The sequence below is a fragment of the Pseudorasbora parva genome, chromosome 11, assembly GCF_024679245.1.
Source record: "Pseudorasbora parva isolate DD20220531a chromosome 11, ASM2467924v1, whole genome shotgun sequence".
Classification (NCBI taxonomy): domain Eukaryota; kingdom Metazoa; phylum Chordata; class Actinopteri; order Cypriniformes; family Gobionidae; genus Pseudorasbora; species Pseudorasbora parva.
Window position 1 is genome coordinate 11,561,292 of NC_090182.1, and position 17,720 is coordinate 11,579,011.

General features: G+C 36.6%; 1 protein-coding gene across 1 annotated transcript; it reads right to left on the reverse strand.

The window, feature by feature from the left end:
* Positions 1–782: 782 nt before the first annotated feature.
* ube2d2 (ubiquitin-conjugating enzyme E2D 2 (UBC4/5 homolog, yeast)) lies at positions 783–15,141 on the reverse strand. Its single transcript, XM_067457057.1, has 7 exons — positions 14,819–15,141; positions 13,515–13,578; positions 4,145–4,176; positions 3,715–3,792; positions 3,239–3,344; positions 2,790–2,883; positions 783–1,926 (listed from the first exon to the last, which is right to left on the reverse strand). The coding sequence occupies exons 1-7, from the start codon at positions 14,840–14,842 to the stop codon at positions 1,881–1,883; spliced, it is 444 nt and encodes a 147-aa protein (XP_067313158.1). The 5' UTR covers positions 14,843–15,141; the 3' UTR covers positions 783–1,880.
* Positions 15,142–17,720: the final 2,579 nt, after the last annotated feature.

Below are 17,720 nucleotides of genomic sequence, written 5' to 3' on the forward strand. Positions count from 1 at the left end.
GTCACTAAAAATCTGACCAATGGCTGAAGAAGTGCGCGATCTAGTACTCACTGTAAACATGAGGCTCGAATCCTTTCGTAATGCTCCACTTGCCGTTTGGTAACAGGTTTTATTCGTTTCATCTTTTAAAGGCGTTATATTTAAATATTTCGTAATATAAAATGTTTGCTTAAACAAAACCTCAATAAACGTACACTTCAACCTGATAGAAAATATTTAAATAAAAACTGTTATTAAAGGAATTGAGGCATCTTTAAAAAGTCACTCCACATGATCTCATATGGAAAAAAAGGATGTCTCCGAACTACAAAGATCCAAAGCAAATCATTCAAATGCATCCATTTTGTAATAGCCCATAATACTAATGTAAAACATTTCATGACATGAAAAAACAACCAAAAAAAAAAACGTAGTTATTTCATAAGAATGACTTTACTGAGACAAATTGCAATGCATCTAAGATTTAGTCACTTTATTTTTGAATGCTTTGGTCCTCCACACCAAACTAAGGAAAAAGTTCCTTTATAAACTTTATTAACAGAAAAAAGAAAAAAAAAACCTTTTTGCAATCATTGTGCATTTGATAACATTTGCGATTTGGCAAGCAGATGAGATCAGTGAACCTTGTTTTTTTTTCTTCTTCAGTTTAAGACTTTAAGATTAATAACCAAACAGGAGGACAAAGTTCAACACATTCAGCGCGTGCAACAAGACCTGTACCACCTGTTTAACGAATATAACAGGGGAGAAAGAAAGAAAGAAAAAAACATGTAGACAAAGCATTTCAGACTTTAGTAATCATTTTATTACACAGTTTTAATCAACACACAAAGCTCAACGAGCCCGTCAGGAAATTAAATATACAGAAGTTTGTCTGTGAGGAGTTTGTGTCCTCCCACCCAGGGACCCAATCGAGTCTGGCTGAACCATGTTAGCATCTAATTCAACAAGAGCAGGAAAAGGGAAGAAAAAAAAAAGCGAACTAAGAGTTACAAGGGTGGGTTGGGTGAAAGAGGGGGAGAGAGAAAAAAACAAACCAAAGAAAAACAAGACGCATGATATAGACTCCTTAAAATAACTGGTCCAAAACCCTTCGTGATGGTGAATGTTTGTGAAGTTGGTCATGGCTAAGGAAAGGGGTAGAGACAGTCTTTGCAATGGCAAATGGAAACAAAATATATATATATATATTCATAGTATTCAAGTCCATTAGAATACTCCGGAGAAGACAGGAGGTCCATTTCCTTTAACTGCTATGATTTTAAAAGAATTCCTTAGATAGATTTTATACAAAAAGACAGCCAGCATACCCCTCCCTTGTCTGCAGTAAAGAAAAATCAAAAAAGAAAGGAAAAAAACTTCCTGATCCAAAGTACAGTTGGAAGCCCAGGAAATGGAAATGAAAAAGTAAACTGTAAAAAACATATCCCTCTACGTCCAGACTATCACAAATTGCAGGGAGAAAACAAAAATGATAATATAGCCCTCCCTTCCCAGTTCTTAAAAACAACAAGGAATGCTTTTAGAGCCATAAACATCTTCTACAGCAAAATTGATACGGACTGATCCTAAGCAGCGGGTACGTCGCTATAGCAACGGAGAAGGTAAAGCAGGAGCTGTGGAGTGGAGGTTTGAATTTGGGGAGGAAAAGGGGCTACAGTTGAAGTTTCAGTATGTACACCATGGCTGCCAGAGGGCTAAGAGTGGGGGGAGGTGCTCTGGTGAGGGGAGGCGTGGCTTAAAGAAAGCACTCCAATGGAAACCAACAAGATCTGTTTTTTTTTTCTTAAGCTTTTTTCTTTTTTTAATCTTTTGAACGTTCAAAATCTCCCCTAACCTTAAGATGGAGAGCTGTAATTTTCTCCCATCACGATTCAAAACTACATTGCATACTTTTGTGTCCATTCCCGAGCTATTCTGTTGTACCTGTGAAGGAAGACAAAAAAAATATCAGCGCCACATTCCAAAACATTTGCATGACATATAACTGGTAACACAGACTTTGCAAAGAACCTGTTGTTGAAAAATAGGGCAGTCAACAACTATAGACTTACCACGGAAGCGTATATGGTCGAAAAGAATACTATTGACCATGCATTTGTGAAGTACAAATTAACTTCCCTAAAGATAGATAAAAATGTGATTTGATCTCTTTGACATGTTGATCTCCCTCTTCACATTTTAAAGGAAATTTGGAAATTGTTTAGCATCAGCAGCTTTATAAAAGGAACTCTTTAGTATTTCCTTGAATTCTCATGAGGTCATAACACAGCCTCAATTGCTTTTTCCACCTTCATTTGCCAGTATTGTAATAGTATTGTAACTGAAACCATCGAATAGGAGTAATAGTATTGTAACTGAAAACATCTAATAGGAGTCTGCTGGCATTTATCTACCTTGTGTTGAATTTGATTATAACCAAACTGTCCTGTTCAAATGATTACACACATCACAGTCTAGTTTGGATTAAAGAAAACACTGTTGCATTGAGCTACTGAAGCCTGTTTTTTTAATTATAGCAAGCTGAACACATTTCTACTTTTGTTGTGGCTTTATGGTCAACTACAAAGCACAGCAACAATAAAAAAAGCTAATTATTCACAAAACAAGACTTCAGAGTATCAGTGTAAAATCCCCAGGGAAGAAGAGAGGTGACAAATGTCAAAACAGGAAACTGCGTAGGTAATAACATGGCTAATAATGCAAATGCTTGCATGACAGCGCCAATGGGGAAGAGCATTAGCGTAAACAGTGTGCAGGACTGATCTAGTGCACAGGGGGATACTCACTTTTCCCTGTCAGTCTTGTAAATGCGGGCGATCTCAGGTACTAAGGGGTCGTCCGGATTGGGGTCACACAGCAGGGAGCAGATGGACAGGAGAACTGAAGGGCAAGAAAAAAAAAAACTTTAAGTCAAAACAAAGGGCGCCGGTCCTTGTTTAAACTTCTAATGTCCAAACATATATTCCTTAGGGAGGAACAAGGCAGCAGATCCAGATAATCATTGGATGAAATTCAATTTGAAAAGGTTAGAAAATTCTGTACATGATAACCTTACACAAGATTCTTTAGTTGCACTTGTAACAAATTTCAATAATTTCAATCAATATTGTTTTAAGATTTGCCAATTCTCCAGAACAGCACATGGTTGAAAACAATAAAATGAACAAAACAAAAAACATTTCTGGAATTAATTGCCATTGTAAAGACTGATAGAGGAAACCTGGCGGTGCTTTACCTTTGGAGATGGTGAGTGCCGGTGACCACTGTGACCGCAGAATATCCAGACAGATGCTGCCATTGCTGTTGATATTTGGGTGATAGATTCTTGTTGTAAATGCAACCTGAGGAAGGAAGGAGAAACATAAGCACACAGAACACACCCTTTTCAGGCTAAATAGTATTATTAAAGCCAACACAAGAAGAGTTGTAAATAAGCGTAGATTGAAATCCAAACAAGCACTGGCTTCCTTGAAAAATTATTTAACTTCATCTGGCAAGATTCTCTGCTTTCAGTAACTGCATATGATATACAGTCATAATAAGCTGAATTATTTGAATACATGGCAGGAGGAAAAACATTTCCTCATATTAAGCCAAAGAATGTGCAGGTTGGGAAAATGAGATGATTCAAAGAGACAAATAATTAAGCAGCCCCTGACAATAATCAAAACACCTGAAAACCTGTGCCAAATAGTTGTGGGCATTGCTGACCTTTGGCGGTTTGAAGGGATAATCTGTGGGAAAGTGTATGGTCAAGAAGAACACTCCACCCTGGTAAGGACTGTCATTCTGTTGGGTAAACATTTTAATTATTAGAATTATTTAAATATGTGTTGGCTTGTTTATAGTTTAACGCAATACCCGCTATATTCATGGCAAGAAATATATAACCACAAATAAAAAGGCAAGTAAAAAAAAACATTCTAAAATGTTAATCTTTGATGATAATTCTAAACCTGGCCGAGCATCATTAATCTTTTGATACATTTGAAAAGAAAATATAAAATATTACTAAATATGAAATTAAATATTACTAAAAATATGTATGTATAAATTTACGCAACATTTCAAGATAATATTATACTTCAAGGGATTTCTGTAATGTGTGCTACTATGGATGATACAAGAAACAAATACTTACTGGTCCCATTATTGTGGCCTGCCAGTGAAACACTGAAACAAGTCAAACAGAAATGTCAGAGAAAGCCTCACATGTTTATCTTACATTCCATCTTCATTCAAGTCTTTCCAAAACTCAGAGATACAATTCTCATTTCCAAGCTCATAATCAGTCTTGTCAGAATTAAGAGCCCATGAGCAATACAGTATAAAATATGATAAAGCAAATTTGGGTACAATTATGTTGTCATATTTCAGTCTCTGAGGCATCTAAGTGGGTCAGATGGTTTTATGATGCATTGTTTAATAAAGTGGCGACTCTTTTGAGGGAAGCTATATATGCTACTTGTCTGTTCAAACAATCTGTCATCTTGTGGTTGAGCCTCAAGCTAATTATTGATGAGCACATCTATCACAGGGTACGCAGAAAACACAATCAGACAGGAAAAAGCACTGACAGCATGTGATTGAACCAATAATGACATTTAGTTCCTATAAGTGACAGCATCACTGTCAGATGGAAACCTTGTATCTCCATATTTGGTCTTTCATAAATCCTTACTAACGGTCACCCTTTACGTCAGTTTAATTAAAAGTATTAAAAGAGCTTGAGATTAAACCTAGTAAATCTATTGGCTCCTCAAACTGTCAGTAATCTGCAAGTCTTAACAACACAATGATGCAGCTGTTCAAAACACGCATGCCTGAAATTCTAAAATTCACTGGTCAAAAGCCATTTTTGTAACTACATTTGTTGTTGTTTATTGTTTATTGACTTTATCAGCTTCATTACAGGTACCCAAAGACGTTTGTCGTAGGGGGACACTGAATTATTTTGCTGTTACAGTGAATTGTCAAAGCATATTTACCAAAACCAAAAAATTATCAAAGCATAAGTTAAAATAAAAGATTAAAAGAAAAAGAAGAATAAAATACTTAATAAAGGTATCCGAAGTCCATTTAAAATCCATAATCAGTTAAAAGTCTACACATATATGGAATAGGTGATCTCTTAAATTGTTCCGTTCTGCATCTGGGGGTTGTCAGCTTAGAATTTGAGCTTGATTTCTGTCAAATGTTAATATTATGACACATGAAAGTGTCTGAACCTAAATAACGGCACAATGTTTACATTGTAGGGATGTAACGGTACACGTATGTGTGCCAAACCGTTTCAGTACATGGCTTCCATTGCAATCTTCAACAGTAGGCTTGTTCTACGTGCTGAAAATAAAAAGACTTAAATCCGAGTTCCCACACGAACATATTAAGTATTCTGTTCATTTTTAGGAATGGGCATTTTTCCAAAATATTGTATTCGAATATTTGGGCTCATAAAAATATTTGAATATTTGTTTATTTAAATTAGGTATTTTGAGAAAATGAGACGTTTTTCTATCAACATGTCGTCACCATTTCTGAACAAGCTTATGATTAGGCAATGTACACAACACGCTTACCGTATTTTCCGGACTATAAGTCACTTTTTTTTCATAGTTTGGCTGGTCCTGTGACTTATATATCAAATTTAATTCATACTGACTGACAAGAATAAACATATAGCCGTGAGAGGGCGCTCTATGTTGCTCCTGTAGCCTACCCCTGAAAAAAATAACTAAAAACAGAAAAAAATCTCTTAACTGAAAAATTTTTTTTTTTAAACTATGCCTAAAGAACAAAAGCATTAAAAGCTCAAGGAGTACGAGCAGAAAGAAACACTAATAAAGCAGAGCGCGTCAGTTATCATGCAAAAGCAAATTTCACATTTTCATGTTGAGAGAGAAGCTATGATGATGATATTCTCGGGTGAGAAAATGCTCCCTGTCAAGAGACATTGCGGAGACCAAGATAACGGTTCAATGAAGTTTGAGTGAAGCACTGAGTTTTCTGTTCTTAAACCCTCAACAAACTTTAAAGGAAACATTTGTCTCGAGATCATTTGGCTATCATAAGTTATCCCGCTCTCACTCCGGGTACAGATGCGCTTACCTGCACTTGTGATGCAGTGATCTGTCTTTCCTAATACAGCTGGTGTTTGGATGTCATGTGATTCTCATTTGTGGTGGTGATATAATGATAACTCAGTTTCAGTAACTGATTTCATCAGGAGTAACTCCATTTTGTAAGATCCTTTTCATCTAAGTAACTCCAAAAATCGCGAGGCGGACGACAACATTGTGATCAAATACACTCTTAACACGCTCCACAACGCCACACAGTGGATTTAGTTATAACAGATTTAGAGGGATTAATCGTAGACTCTCTGAATATACAGACAGCAAATCAACGCAGTAAAATCCATTATTACATTTACATGTATGCATTTGGCAGACGCTTTTATCCAAAGCCACTTACATTGAATTCAAGGTACACATTTAACATTAGTGTCAGTTCTTGCTTTCCCTGGGAATCGAACCCATGACCGTGGCGTTGCTAGTGCCATTCTCTACTGGTTGAGTTACAGGAAAATTCGAATAGTATTTTTAGTTTTCGAATATTAATTACAGATCGAATATTCGGCTATTCGTGCACACCCCTATTCATTTTATCACCATTCGAAAGAAATGCCATTTTGATGCGCTTTAATTTGACATGACAGAGGTCACTGTAGACGCGTGGTCAAGTGGCATCATCTCTTTATTAAACATGAAAACATCTAGTCTTAAAGGTATATTGAGGATACATTACAACTTCAATCAGTGTTTCAATGGTGGAAAAAAAACTGCCTGTAAACACAGCTTTTATTGAGAAAAGGACTCAATAACAGCCTGTAAACACTACGTTTACATGGAAAGCAGTAATCTAATTATTGACCTTAATCTGAATAAGATAATATTCTGATTAAGGTGTTTGCACGAGTTGCTTTAAATATATTTCATTCATGTTCCCGGTATACGCGCTATAGAACATAAATCAATTAATGGCACACGTCATTACTTCCCCATGCTGCAGTCCAATGATCTCTCCAGAATTTCATGTATTAACATACAATGCGTGTTGATTTTGGGATCATATACAGTTCTGGGTGTTTCATTTTTACATTTTAAGAAAGCTTCAAGTGCGGTTAAATATGTCATGATGACCGCAGATAAAAATTGTCCAGCAACTCTTTGGCCTCTGCCACCACGACAAACTCGGAGGTACTGGATGACAGTACAAAGTAAAGACTGGTGGGAGAGAGTTGCTTGAAGCCGAGCACTCGTTTGCCATCAAATGGTTGCCCACTGCCACATGTGTACGTCCTGTCACAAAATGCAGCAAAAACTCCTAAACAACGTTAAGTGTGATTAAGGTGTGTACATTTACTTCAATAATGCAAATAAAATAGGGATAGTCCACATCTTAATTATATTTGTTTTTACTTTGAGTATGACTTTAGCCAGATTAAGTTAAGAAATTGCTGCTTACACGATAGTTTCTTAATCAGAGTATAGTCTTAATCAGGTTAATATCGGAGTATTCCGATTGTCCAGTCGTCCATGAAAACGCTCGTTACATTTACCTCAGAAGTCATTTAGTGTCCACAGCTGGTAAGTTCACTTTTATTTTTGTAAATTTTTATCCGATATTGGAATATGCATTCGAACATGATGTAAAATATACGTAATCGAACTATAAATAATCTATCCGTTTTTTTAAAGTGGTGGTAAAACTGGGCATGAGCATCTCGGCTATGTGGTGTGTCCGTTTTTATTTCGGCTCCCATGTTAACAGGTTAGAGCTTGCACACTGCGTGCGTGACATGAGCGGCTCGAGCCGATCATATCGATAAGGCTGGGTATTGATCAAAATCTTTCGATCCGGTGCCAATTTCGATACCTCAGTTTCGATACCGGTTCCTAACAATCCTCTTTCACCATTATGCAACAATTTTACTCAACAATACCATTATGCAACCGACTAGCAGCACAAGCTAACATAAGCCCCGTTTCCACCGCAGGAACTTTACCTAGGAACCAGGAACTTTGGGTGGTACTTCGTGTGTTTAGACCGCAGGAACCAGGGTCAAAATGAAGTTCCGGGTAAATATTTCCCCCTCCAAACGGCCCTGCTCGCGAGGTAGTACTTTTTCAAAGTTCAGGAACTTTCGAGGGCGGGACTTGGGCGCTGAACATGCTGATTGGTTTAGATCAAGCAGCATTTTATTTCAACGGGCATTTTTAAAAGTCTTGCGAGGTTCAGTCTCGTTCAGTAAATATCAGTCTTGCGCTCTTGTCTGATGGCGTGCGCCACGTTCGTCTCAGCCATCTCACGTGCAATGTCCGTAATAGCTGATAATAATATACGTTGTCATTTTAAATCTAGCTTTACAAGCTTTCTGAATATGCTGCATGCTGCTGAATCTGCATATTAGTGCTCTTTTCTGTCGTTGTTAATTACCTTAGTAAACCTATACATAACCAGCAAAAGCAGCACAGCTTGAATCTCTTCCATACTCGTTATTAATTTTTTTTCACCATGTAAACGACCTGACCGATTACTTTTAAGTGTGCGTCCTTACATGACGTGACAGCGCGCACCGCGCTCATGTTGACAAGAGAGGAAAGTTAATTTTTCGTAGGGGTAAACTTTTTATTTCGTAAGTTATGAAGATAATGTTGGAATAATGACACAGCGTATATTGCCTCAGGCAGTTTTTACTTTAACTGCGCCTGACAGAACAGACTTTTTCTGAGATGATTATTACACTTTACAACAAATAAATAGCTATAAATAATACTGTATTAGTCCTGGTGGCCGTTAAGAGTTGCTATGGCTACAGTAAACACACTCCAGCTGCTGGAGAAAACAACGTTGACATTTTTGATGCGGCAGACAAACTGCATGTGACCAAATGATTGCGATTGAAAGTCATCACATGTAAACACCAGATCGGTTTAGATAACGTCTCATGTTTCATGTAAATAGTCCATCTTTCAATCGGTACACACAAAAATGATTACTGCAGTAAGACATGTCCTTCACTGACTTGGAGGAACAGTCCCGCGCAGTCCTATCACTGGACTAATTTGCCTAATCTTCTCGGAACTTTAGATCGCGGTCGAAACGTAGACAGTTGCAGGTCTGGGGGGAAGAAAAGTTCCTGCAAAAAAGTTCCTGGTACAAATTGTTCCGGGTAATTTTGGTGGAAACGGGGCTATACACAAAGTGGTAGTCAACGTTATGGGGATGCATTCGGTTTAAGTAGTGAAATTACACTCATCTGTCAAGTATTTCCCCAAGCACGACTGTCCCCCCTCCCTTCAACCTCGCCGGCCTGCACTCACACTTGGGGGACCACACACTTGTGTCATGCATGATGAAACTTTGTTTTGAAGAACAGAAGAAAAACACTTTCACCAATAGATTTATAATTTATGCCGGACAGCGATTTTCACTTGACTGCACGTATCAGAAGATTATTACAGAGGCAGCTGACTTTGATGGAGGAATTTACAGTTTTACTCAAACTAAAATTCATGTTAATCAATAACATGATTATAATAGATTACATAATATAATAAGGTAATAACCAGGAGTATATACTTTAAACCTAAATATATACTTGATTTAATCGTAAAGTTTATCCAAGTATAATTTGGTGTTTGCTGTCGTAATGATGACAGTAGCACACAGCTGTTGCGTGCTCTGGCACGGTTAGCGCTCACACCATGGGCGTCGGAACCATTGTGTGTGGGTGGGACAAGACCCACCCACTTTTTAAGACCAATGATATTGGACCCCCTCACATTTATCGTCTCTAGCACATGTCTGTTTACCTTGGCTACCCCTTAACCGAGAAACTTATTAAGAAACGTATTATTAAACATGTTAAACGCTTTATTTCCCCTTTTTTAATATTTTCTCTTTTTTTATTGAAAATAAATACCTTTTCGATCTGATATGTGATGTGGAAAGGGAGTAGAGTGAGTGTGGCAAAAGGCGGATTCAAACCTCCGATCGATTTGCGTTAAAATTTGATGCCATGCGTCTCTTACCCCTAGACTATAGACGCAGTTAGTGATTCAGTGATTTGTCATTTTGTCTGGCCCAATCAATCGTTTAGTAAAAGGCACTTTTTCTATCTGGGCACGGAGCATAATAAACATGCAACTTGTTCATTATCATTATCTGTAAAACTGTTGCTTTATAGGCTATGGCAGTTAAATGAATATAGCCTTTTTATTAGACTATTGGTATTGACTGGTTTGAGGTCTTTTTTGGTATAGGCAAGGGATATGGCCTCAAACGCACCATAATGCTGGAAATCACAAAAATTCTGGGGGAGAACCCAGAGACCCCCCGCAAAACAATGGCCCCACCTACTTTTTATTTGGTTCCGACACCCATGGACAAACGAACCACGCAAGGGCACGGAACAGATCGCTCACACTTGTCAAACGAACCGGGCTTTGGGGCTCAAACAGGCTCAGGCACAGTTCAGAGCGCCTAGTATGCGTACACCGCCGTCTTTGGTTGCAATACTCTTACCGCATATGCTGCATTTTGCTGACTCAGCATCCACTTTTATAAAGTGTAGCCAGACTTTAGACCTCTTTGGCATTGTAATAGGACGCGGTAGAACACATGATAAAAAAACACTACACTTGTGTTGTGACTGAGTGTCTTCAGAAATCTTCCCCGTCACGCGGTGGTGGACAGCCAATCGCCGCTGCTTTAGGTCCTTACATGAGTCATTTGGCTTTTGGAATCAAAATTCGGCACCGAAAGATAAATAATTTTATCATTAGATTTTTCATTCGATAACAGAAGTATCACCGTTTGGTGCCCAGCCATACATATTTGATTTAGTTTTTTACCTGCTGTTTCAAATATTAGGTTAATTTGTTTTTCCAGACAGGCTGTGAGCTGGGCCATGTTTATGACTGTCAGACTGTTAATAAATTTGTGATTGAAGCTCCGTTACTGTGTGTGTTTTTTTGTGTGTGTGTTCGTAGATATTCGAATACATTGCTTGATATTTGTTTGAATTAGATTTCTCTCAAAAACTGTATAAAGGGGTTCCCTATGTAGTTAAAGTTTAAACTTTACAGCATTAGCAGAGATATTTAAAAAAAAATTTGTTGTATTGAATTAATTTAAGGACAGACAATTTGTTCAGTAAACCATTGTTTAATAAAATTTAAAAAATAAAATGTTTATATTTAGTTCTCTCCCCTGCTGTACCGAACCCGTACTGAAGCGTGACTTCAAAACTGAGGTACATACCGAACCATCAGTTTTGTGTACTGTTTCACACCACAACATTGAGAACATAATTATTATTCAAATAAATTGTTTTCCATTTCCTGAAAAGTAGCATCTCTGGAGATGCATGGTTTCCGCTCTACAACAATATAGAGCTAATTCTAAATATTTAACATTCAAAAAAATTAAAAAAAAAAAAAATCCATCTGTGTTTAAAAAGTCAGCAGAAAGTATGTGACTAGTTGTTACATAACGAATCACATTTAACGTATTTCTCCTCAAACTTAATTTAACACGCACCTATAACACAGGCTTTTTTGATATCTAACAATCCAAAAAAACATGCTTATGTATTTATGCACCTGTACACACGGAGATGAATATCACACGCACTTATCACCAGTGTTTTACGGCATGTAGTGTTCACACCCAAGCTATTTTCAGGCGATCCACCGAGTAAACATGCAAAAACAGTAGGTGGCGCCCCCAGTACACAACGTGGTGCTGTGGCACTGTACACTTCTGAAACTTCTGCTTGCAGCTCACAGCTCCACGCAAACATGTCGTTGGCATGGAAGTGTTTTACTGTGAGCGAAAACACTAATTATGCCATTTGTGAAACTTGACAAACCTATAAACCTAATTAGACACATAACTCCATAACCACATGGAACATGCCCAGTTTGAAGAAGTTAGTAAAGGTAAAACTGCTAAAGCTAGCCAGAGCCAGCCACAGGTCAGCAGCCTCTCCTATCTTTCCTTGGTATAAGCAGCGAAAAAAACAAAGCATAAACTTGGTATAAGCAGCGAAAAAAGACCAATGCATTTACGAAGAAAATTATGGAATTCATGGCGATGGATGACAAGCCGAACGCATAAACCTCACTTCATGAGAATTTGCAGTTTCATTTGAGAAAACTTTCGTCATATGAACACAGACACTCCAAGATTTTCACGGCATCCCGTCAAAATGTTCGCTTAAAAAAAAATTGAATTTAACAGAATACATTAGATTACCTTAGTTACATCTCTATGTAATAATAATGTCACTAGCCTACTAATAATAATAATGCCTAGATGGTTGATTATTTTTCTTTTTTTATAAATAATGTTTACTTTTATACAGCATTTAAATGTTTATGTATTATTTACTTATAATGATTATCATTATAAATAATAAACCTAATACATTGGTTTAAATGGTTAAATAAAAAATAAATTAAAAAAACATTTAGCTGTGGTACTGAAATTGGTACAGAGTACCAAAAATGTTAAGGTAATGGTACCGACTACTGGAATATTGGTACCATGACATCTCTAGCGGGCAATATTTATTACCCAATTACTGAACTATTATTTGGAGGAGTATTGTACACTTTGGTTTTGTTCATTCATAGGATCTTTGGGCTTTTGTAAGACAAGTAAAAAAGAGAAAAATGTCTATTTATAATGTTTTGTTTCATAAAGGAACTGATTTTTACTGATTAACTGATTATCCTGGCACAGAACACATTTTTTGAGAGTTAATTAAGTGAGAGAAGATCCTATTGTAATGTTTACTAATTTATTTTAAAATAAAATGTTGCTTTGAAAAAAAAAGTGGATTTTTGTTTGTATATGTTATCAATTATAGTTCTTAGAAAGAAAATCGGAATCGGCAAAAATCGGTATCGGCCGATCTCACTAACAAAAATATTGGAAATTGGAATCGGCCAAGAAAATTGCAATTGGTGCATCTCTATTTTAATTACGCTTTTAAACCTGCTATTTTGCGCGTCGGTGTGCACACTCACATTGGCACCCTTTGTTTAGTCACGAGGCGTTAAACCCGCACAAAAATCATCCCGTGTGAACAGGTCTTTAGAATAAAAATATGGCTTAGGAATTTATACATTTAAATTATCTGGCTCATGAAAAAGTGGTATCCACATGAAGGAAGTTGTTAAGGAAGAACTGCAACAGGTTATTCTGGCAAACAACTCATTACATTAACAAATTACAAAAACAAAATGGCATATTTTGGAATAACAAACCAATGAATTGTCCAAAACAAGACCAGGAACCTAGATTAAAAGTGGATGTTGAATTTATTGCACAAAGCAGAAATTACCAGTGATCATATTGAAAATACCTGTAAATTGAATAGAAAGAATAAAGGTACTCTAGTTTGTAAAATATATTGGTGGGTTAAGTGAGTTACTTACTGTCATCTCCCACTGGGCCCGCAGAACACTGAGCAGGTGGGTCACGGCCCAAATCATGCAGCTCCTGCAACAAATCAGAAACAAAAATGAAGGTTAAAAACTGCTCACCTATCATGACTTAAACCAGCAGGTAAAGCTCTGCATCACCTGTCCAGATCCCCTTCCTGTAACACCTGCAGTGTATGCTGCTAACACCGAAGCACCAAAATGAAACTGAAAAACTGACATCAAAACTAAATACTCCAAATATCTGTGCATTTGACAAAAATGACAGTAAAACACACCAAACAAACGCACTGGCTAGGTGAATAAGAAGAGAATAAAGAGGTCAATATCAAATCAGACAAATAACAGTCTGTGTAACTTAATGGAGTTATTGCTGCTGTAATGACATGAGAGGTGACCACAGCTTATGTAACCGATTTTTTCGGGTTAGTATGTTCCATTGAAACCCGAGAGAACTAAAACCTTCAAAATTGTCAGAAAAAAAAACAATAAGTGGTCTGAAGCGTGAACATGAATGCTTTGGACCACGTTCATAACGTCAATTTGCTTGCGCCACGAGCCAACCTCAAATATCCACTGATATAAATGTCAAAAAAAAGAAACAAAACTCAGCACCAAATATATAAAACGTTGATAAGGACAAAAAGATATTCAACTATAAAAACAGCCAAATACAATCCGAAAATAACTTAAAATACTTGAATACGAAGGCAAACTGATGGGCCAGATGCCTCTCCCTGAGCGTTTAGCCAGCCAACAACCCAAACAACACGATATAAACAAATGTAACATAACAATACTGAACAATAATATATTTATAGTAAAAACAGTCCTCCGATGGTGTTGCGGTGGATATAAACGATCTTTGTTGAAGGTTTTCAAACGGGCCTTTAGCATTAGTGGCTACGAAGGGTTAGCGGTAGCGAGCTAACACGTTATCATGAGCTAACATTAATCCTCAAGTGAGCCAGTACAAACAGACTTACATTTCAAACGACTATTTGTTTCTGTTTGAGATAAAAAGCGACGGGAGACAATGAAAAGCGGAACAGAAGAAACAGTTTATATCAGTCTCACACAGTTCGACGGAGGGTCGCCAGCTAACATGCTAACCGTTAGCCCGGGCCGAACCGTCGAACCGGGATGCTTTACTACACTTGTCATCCCACCAGCGGCACACTTAACACTTTTAACTTCTCAAAAACATCCATTAAATCGCCTTTCCGGGTTAAAAGAGAAATGATGGTGCGTTTTCGACGCGGAATAGGGCAATGGCGCCCGTGACTTCCTTCTCTTACCTTGTGGATTCTTTTCAGAGCCATTGTTGTGCTGTTACTGCTGTCAAAAACACACAAAACCAGACTTATACTCGATTAAAACGACGCTTCTTTAATTTCGACGCGGCCAACCCCTCGGGTGTCGTAATAAAGAACGCCTTGGGGTGATAATTCAGTCGGTGTTCTGTGTGTGTGACGGAGCCGGTTGGTGTAATTTGAAGGCGAAACTGAAAGGTGGTGCTGGTAGCGGTTCGATCCTTCCTCCTGCAGCAGCGGCAGCGAGTAGCTACCGCATCACGCACACTGCGCTGCTCTAATCAGATCCTTCCGCCAATGGACGCAGTCGCCGGGAACAGATTGCGCGCCGACGGCAGTTGCTAGATAGTGCCGCAGTGAATCACGAAACTGATGCAATAGCGAAACCAAAATGGCGGCTCGAGCTCAGTGACTTTAACACTTATCGAGCCCAAATGAAAGCCTGTGGTTTGAAAGCTTCCATTTCGAGCTGACACACGAGCTTGATGATCCCCTCAGAAATAGAAGGGAAAGAACTATGGCAATATAAATATGTTCTGACGGGATGTTTATTCTACGTCATATTCACATTCAAATTAGGAGAGAAGTAATGCAATTTAAACATAAACGGCAATAACATTCATACCCCCCGACCACAGGAAGTTTCACCACTGCGGAGGGATATTTGAAAAATTAATGTTTTATCGTGGCAAAATACGAGATTATCGTCTTAAGAAGAGGGAATGTAATTCATACGACGTACCTCTGCTGTGCATACGTTTTATTATTAGGCAATTAATTATTATTATTTTAATCAAACATGCCACATTAATTTGTATGTAGGCTACTTGAGGCTATCTGTATATATTTTAAAGTTTAATTTAAGGGAATTATATATATATATATATATATATATATATATATATATATATATATATATATATATATATATATATATATATATATATATATACACACTCCAAATTGATATAAAAACAACTTAAAGTCGGTATTTTTAAATATCTGTTAATGGTATCTTTTTATAAATTAAGGACAGTATCACTGGCACTACTGATGTCAACATATCAACATATGAACAACACTCAACATTATAGTATAATTGAAAGCTATATCAATTTCAATATTTATTAGGCTTTTAAAAAACCACAACTTTTCATTTAAGTGAACTTAAAACAATCTTCACATTGTTTTAAATTATACCCCCATTATATCAAATGTCTAAAAGGTAGAACATACAGAATAACAGCCTAAAGTTATCAAACTCTGTGCTGCATAAATAATACATTAGCATAGATTAATTCTTATTAAAGCTAAAAGTTTCTCTGTTATGTTTATTCTTTAATTAATGTTAATGACAGACAACACAGCAACTGGTTTATTAAGATCTGCCACTGCCGAACATGGCGCGGATCTGACACGCTGTCATGCGCATCTCATGCTCTCATAACTCTTTAAGTTAATTTAAGACATTATTAAACTAATGTAAGACTGTTCTTATGAGAATATAGGCATACTTATGTGTTATTGTTTGTTCAAGCTTGAAAGAGAACTTGCTTCTGCATCATGTGTGTGTGTCAGGACAAAAGGTCAGGACATTCACAGACAGCGCATTCTCTTTTGGCTTGTCACGCTTGAATGGTTTAAAAGCATTTGCATGAAAATTATCATATAATGTAACGCTATACCCAAGGATGACGGAACAAACGTTAATTGAAAATATGAATCGCATGCATTAACACACTCATTTTGACAGCACTAGCACATTTACTTGGTATATAGCCTATTCTATAAATATATCTATATATTCTGACTGGAATTAATTTGATGCATTATAATTATTTATTTAATGTCTTACCTGCCTTTATTCTCATTTCTAATATTTGATTGTCTAAACAATTAATAGCAGATATTTTAGGTGCTTTTGTCTGATCCTCACATAATCCTGATTACACAAATCCAAAAAAATCAAACGATCGGCCTATATTCCTAAAATACCTTGTTTCATTGTGATATCTTTATCCTGCAGCACAGGTTTATGGCCTCTACCCCATTCAGACAATCACATATAATGCAATAATGGGGTGCAGGCCTAAGGTGGAGTCATTCAGTAACAATAGAATAGAACCACTCAGAAAAAATGCTGGGTTGTTTCAACTCATGTTTTGGTGTGATATGGACAATTTCAAGCATTGGGTTTAACATACATTTAATATATATATATATATATATATATATATATATATATATATATATATATATATATATATATATATATATATATATATATATATATATATATATATATATATATATATATAACAATGTTGTGTTTGTCCATATTTCACACAAACATAGGTTGAAACAACCCAAAAAAATTTAGAGGCAGAATAGTATTTTTGATTTGCAACATACAATGCAATACAAAATGATACAAAACAACAAAATACTGTAAAATATGTGCTGCAGTACCAAGTGAGGGTAAATTATACAATGATAACTATCTTGGTACTGAATGACTATACATTATTTACATGCTATTATGTGGTATTATAACATTGTTATTACCATGGTGTTGTTACCATGGTGCAATGCACGAAAAACAGTTGTTTTGTAGCTAACGAAACAGCATTCTAATATGGTATTTGTACAACCTTCTTGCTTACCAGATGGATATATAGATTCTAGATCATTTAAATAATACTATTTATAATAAAATAATAACATATAAGTTGGTTGTTCTTGTAACGCACATAATACACCTTTAGCAGCTGGTTGTTCTTTTATACGTTTATTAATTCATAATACACATTTTCTTGTATTTCGTACAGTCAGACTTTCTACGCCATGAAGCATTAAAAAGACTGACGTCAATAAAGCAGCAACAAGA

Excerpts from the sequence above, each read along its gene's own strand:
- ube2d2 (XM_067457057.1), bottom strand. The coding sequence starts at position 14,842 with ATGGCTCTGAAAAGAATCCACAAG. Across the intron at positions 13,579-14,818 it reads CTCTGAAAAGAATCCACAAG|GAGCTGCATGATTTGGGCCG; the intron begins GTAAGAGAAGGA and ends GATTTGTTGCAG. Across the intron at positions 3,793-4,144 it reads AGGCCACAATAATGGGACCA|AATGACAGTCCTTACCAGGG; the intron begins GTAAGTATTTGT and ends TTTACCCAACAG.